Source organism: Rhagoletis pomonella, unplaced genomic scaffold (genome assembly GCF_013731165.1).
Source record: "Rhagoletis pomonella isolate Grant_MI unplaced genomic scaffold, Rhpom_1.0 Rhpom_scaffold_00010, whole genome shotgun sequence".
Lineage (NCBI taxonomy): Eukaryota > Metazoa > Arthropoda > Insecta > Diptera > Tephritidae > Rhagoletis > Rhagoletis pomonella.
This window is the reverse complement of record NW_023458564.1, coordinates 34,416,031-34,421,215: the sequence shown is the minus strand read 5'-3', so window position 1 is coordinate 34,421,215 and position 5,185 is coordinate 34,416,031. Positions and strand designations below refer to the sequence as shown.

The 5,185-nt window shown below is 36.7% G+C and overlaps 1 protein-coding gene across 1 annotated transcript in view; it reads left to right on the top strand.

Annotated features, from left to right (window-relative positions):
- The first annotated feature begins 235 nt into the window (after positions 1 to 235).
- Positions 236 to 5,185, top strand: part of LOC118746272 (translocation protein SEC63 homolog) — a 7,490-nt gene continuing 2,540 nt past the window's right edge. Inside the window, exons 1-4 of the mRNA XM_036480111.1 lie at positions 236 to 620; positions 1,153 to 1,862; positions 1,931 to 2,453; positions 2,519 to 2,645. Of these exons, the coding sequence (XP_036336004.1) occupies positions 497 to 620; positions 1,153 to 1,862; positions 1,931 to 2,453; positions 2,519 to 2,645 (1,484 nt within the window). The 5' untranslated portion in view covers positions 236 to 496. The remainder of the gene's footprint in view (positions 621 to 1,152; positions 1,863 to 1,930; positions 2,454 to 2,518; positions 2,646 to 5,185) is intronic.

The window sequence follows — 5,185 nt, the reverse complement described above, 5'->3', positions numbered from 1 at the left end:
TTTCCACTGAGTCGTTTGCACCTTCTCGTTGTTAAATGTTCTCTGGTGGCAGCCGACACTCCGTCGATGTGTGGTGCATTTCGTCGACGAGTGGTATATTTGCTCGACCGCACCCCAGAAAGAACGTAAAAATAATTGGTTATTTTATTTTTAGCTAGTCACTAGATGTCGCTATTTCATCAATCTTTTCTGAGAAATCTCTCAATTGTTGTTCATTTCTAACCGAGAGATGTCGTCGTTCTTCCACAAAAATGACAGCTGCCTGACATACAAATAGACAGACGTGTCAATTGACATCGAAATGAAGATTGGTGTTTTGTTCGCGGCGCAGAATATTTTTACTTTTTTTTTTAATTTGAGTAAAAATTTCAACAAATTTTAAACTAAACTAAGTACTCCGTCTCCACAAAGGATACTGTATTCGCGCGGAGTAACCTGAAGACGCATTAGTAAATATTTGTCAAATACGGGCAGACGAAAAACGTTTTAAGTCAACATGGCGGGGCAAAAATTTCAATACGATGAAAGCGGTGGCACATTTTATTATTTTCTATTATCCTTCTTGGCATTAATACTTGTACCAACGACTATTTATTATTGGCCACGTAAAAAGAAGGAAGGTGAGTAATACTGAGTAGCAGTTTCGATTGGGCTGCTCCCCTTGCAGTTTGCGGTTAATAAGTTGAGCAAGTAGATCAGATAGGAAAGGTAGCAACTCAACGGGGCTATAAATGACACGTTCTATTAAGAAGCACAAAAAGTCGTGTTGTGGTGAAAGCGGCTTAAATTAGCAGCACTAAACATCGCGATGCGACGACATCAGACAATGAAAAGCTTGTCGGAATATTCCAATAAGAAAACACGACTTCAAGTGACGAGCTTGCTTCAATTGTAATAGATTGAAGACCCGCGGGGACGGAAGTACATTTTATAATTATTATTCATAGCAAGTTTTCACATAACGTATGCGTTTAGGGTTTGAAAGAAACTTTGCCAATGATTATTAACTTGCATTTTGTCACACATAAATTGTCTGTTTAGAATTTCTTAAAGTATCTAATATATTACAGCGTTTAAGCTGTTCACTTAAAAAAAATTTTTAATTAAATTGTATGTATCTATGTATATATAATGTTTTATTTTTAATTACAGATCCTAATAAACTTAAAGAGGAATGCCAATGTCCGGACTGTATAAGAAAGAAGGCCATCTTGGCACAAGCGGAGCCATACCGTATGCTGAAGTCATTCCTTATAAAGCTATGTATAGTTTTTGGTTGGGCACTACTCATATTACTGGCTTATCGCGTTTCGCAATTCGACTATGAAATGGCCAGTTTTGATCCATTTGAGATCCTGCAGCTGCCACCAACAGCAACTATGGAAGAAATAAAAAAAACTTACCGCGAATTGTCACGAGTCTTACATCCGGATAAGCCAACTGGAGATGAGAAATCCTTTATGATGCTGCGCAAAGCCTATCAGGCTCTCACCGATGAAACAGCCAAACAGAATTATGAGAAATATGGTAATCCAGATGGGCCAGGTGCTATGTCGTTTGGCATAGCGTTGCCTTCATGGATTGTGGAAAAAGAAAACTCGGTTTGGGTCTTGGGACTTTATGGTTTGATCTTCATGGTGGCTTTACCATCTGTTGTGGGCATGTGGTGGTATCGTTCCATTCGTTTTTCTGGTGACAAAGTTCTTTTAGATACCTCGCAAATGTATTTCTTTTTCATACATAAAACGCCACATATGTTGCTGAAGCGTGCGCTCATGATTTTAGCAGCTAGCTTGGAATTTGATAAACGGCACAACTCACAAGTAGTCGAGCGGCAATCTGACAATGAAGAAGTACCAGCAGTGAGTACAACTTGCTATGTAAAATAGTTATACTTTTATTACTTAAGCATTATTTTTTTTTTAATCAGCTCATTAGGCAGCTGCCTAATTTGAATGAGAAGTGCAAGGAACACCCTCTATGCCGAATGTATTCCATTAAAGCACGAGCAATTTTACATGCTCACCTATCACGCATTCCACTGAATCCAGAAACTCTAGAGAAAGATCGGCAGTTTATTGTAAAAAAATGTCCATATCTTATTCAAGAAATGGTTTCCTGTGTACATCAGTTGGTAATGTTGGCATACGCGAGACGAGTTCCACGTCTTCCGAGCATAGAAACAATAGAAAATTGTATGAAACTGTCACCTATGATTATACAAGGTCTATGGGAGTACAAATCCCCCTTACTTCAGTTACCTCACCTCACAGAAGACCAACATCTTTACTATATAAATAAAAAGCGGCACATCAAGAATTTGCAACAATTCGCACAGTTGAAACCCGATGAAAGCAGACAGTTGTTAAAAAGTCTTTCAGATTTTGAGTACGAAAATGTAATGAAAGTGCTGGGAAAATTGCCATTGGTTGACTTTTCCATTCGTTGCGAAGGTAAATTAATTATAAAAAAGCAAGACACAACTCAGCTGAATTTCATATATATACATAATTTGCAGTTATTGATGATGAGAATACTAACGTAGTAACAGCAGGAGCTATAGTAACTGTTACCGTAACGTTGGTACGTAAAGATATGAAGACGTTATTTGGAGACGCTAAAGTACCAGAAAAGCAGGGTATCAAGTAAGTGCATTTTAACTCTGACATTAGCTGCGTTCGATAACAAGCCAAATCAGGAGCGTAGACGTAAATCCTAGCCAAAAAGAGAGGAAACCCAGAAATGTTAAGGCGGATGCATCGTTCTAGTTCTGAATTAATGTCGAAGTTGAGTTCACAATTCAAAAGCATTCAGAACTTTTCTCAGTTGCTATCCCTGAGGGAAAAACACAACAACAACCACATGGAAGAAAAGATCTAACTATAACGATGAATCCGCCTTTAACGAACGTTATATTATGTATGTATAACCGACATAAAAGGAAGCATTAAATATAGAGGCATGTTGCCTGATTTATAGAACTCATATCTAGATCAAAAATTAACCTCTTTGCAGACAAATTTTCAGTAATTCGTGCTCCGTTACTTTCATTTCAATTTTGTTTGGCGTTGCTTTTTGTTTTCGCTTAAATTGATTTTTATAACTTTCTGTTTTTTTTTTGTGTTTAATAATTTGAACGCGCCATTTTTAATAATAATAAATACAAAGGAGCGGAGCTTTCATCCAAAACAAAAAAAAAATATAAAAAAATTTGTAGATAGCAATAAAAATTTGTGTTGGGCAGTATCGATACCAAAAGGACTCGGAACTCGATTCGCGAAAGGATCGACAGCATCCAATTTTTAAAAGTATCGATACTGAGTACTCCAAAGTACCCAGTACTCACAAAAGAACTCGAAAGTACTCAGAACCTAAAAGAACTCGAAAGTACTAAGCAGAAATTATTACACTCAATTTGAAGTCTCAATAGTTTTAAAGAAGCCATTCATTTGACGTAATTTGGGATTAATATATTAATTTGAATAAAGTGCTACCAGCTTATGAGATTTCTACACTAATCATTGAAATGTTACCACCAAGTGTATATTTAAAGAAAGTACTCAGTACTCTGAAAAATACGCGATCCTTAAAAGTATGGATACCAAAGAACTCGATCCTCAAAAGTACTCGATATTTCCCAACACTAAATAAAAATGTTGTTGTTGTAGCGGCTACTAAACCCCACTCGGGTCGTTTCATCCATCAACGTTGTCGTCTGTTTCAGCTAAGGGGAGGCCCAGGAAGTGCGCAACTTCAACAGGATCTGTTCATAGGGACAATTGTTGAATTTGTTTACTAAACAAGTGTTTATTTTCCGTTTTTGCAACATGTTTTTGCAAAACCGACCATCGACCAAATTTTACAGGAGAGCGCACTTCCTTAAAAAATAATGCCGGATTTCCACCAGGCATTAATGGGTCGATTACGGATAGCAACGCAACCACGTTTCGGTTGCTAGCCGGCAACGCAACTGGAAAAAAAATTTGTATTACGAATGGCAACTATCGTTTGACAGTTCGGCAACCGGCAAGTGGTTGTAAACAAGCTGTGCTAGTAAAATGAAATTATTAAAATAAAGGGTTTTAAATAAAAGTCAGCAATAATGCTAAGTTCAGTTCAATTATTTGTTTAAGAAGAGAAGTGCAAGAACGCGCGAATCATGCGACATTTAAAGGATAGCTCCAACCCTCTAAGAGCTACCGCCGGCACTGCAAGCACTGTTTTATTTTATCTTTTTGTGTTCACATTCAAAGCATATTCCAGACATTCAAAAGAAGCTGTAGTATATTTGGTTAATGCACAGAGAAACGACTTCGATCAACTTCAATACCTCCCCTCCTAAAAGCTTGCGCACCTCTTCAATTTTTATCAGAAGGAAGTCCCACTGCAATCACTTCAATTTAGGGAATTCGGTATGACGGTAGTTTTAAAAGAAGTACTTGAGTTGATAGAGGAAAAAAATATGCAGTCAGTTCACTTTTGATTCTCCAAAAGCACGTTCATCACGAGAACTGAAATTTCAAATTGTTGTGTTGTGGTTATTTTCACGATATTATGTAAAAGCAAAATACATTGCATACTAAAATATTTGACATGCTTTTCAATTTTTGCTCCTAAATAGGCTCCAAAAAACTTCCCAGCAACCACACAAATGTAGTTGCCTGAATACACACTTTGTGGCAACTGCAGTTGCCAGTTTAGAGTTGTCAGTTGCCATCTGTAATATCGTTTCGACAAGTAGCAACGCAATTAAAGTTCGGTTGCTATCGATAATCGACCCATAAATTATCAGAAATGTCAATGGCAAAGTTAGACATTGAATAAAAGTATGTTCCACATGACATTGTTTAAAAGCCACACATTTTTTGAGCTATTGGAAATTTAACTCAAGGAATGTAAAATAATCGATTTTTCTGGCTCAAAACTTGCTTATAACTTACTTGCTATATTTAATAAAAACTTGTTTAGAAGTTATTATTTGGTTTTCACTAAACATTCAACCCTTAATTACAATTATTTAAGAAAAATCAAATAAGTGACCACAATAATTCTCAGAAAGTTACTATATTATCTGATTTGCATATGATAATTTTCTCTTATATAGGGATGATGAAGAGGCAACAGGTGGTGGAGACGACGAAGAAAATTCAGCTGCTGCTGCAGTACCCGTTAAGAAACCATCTGC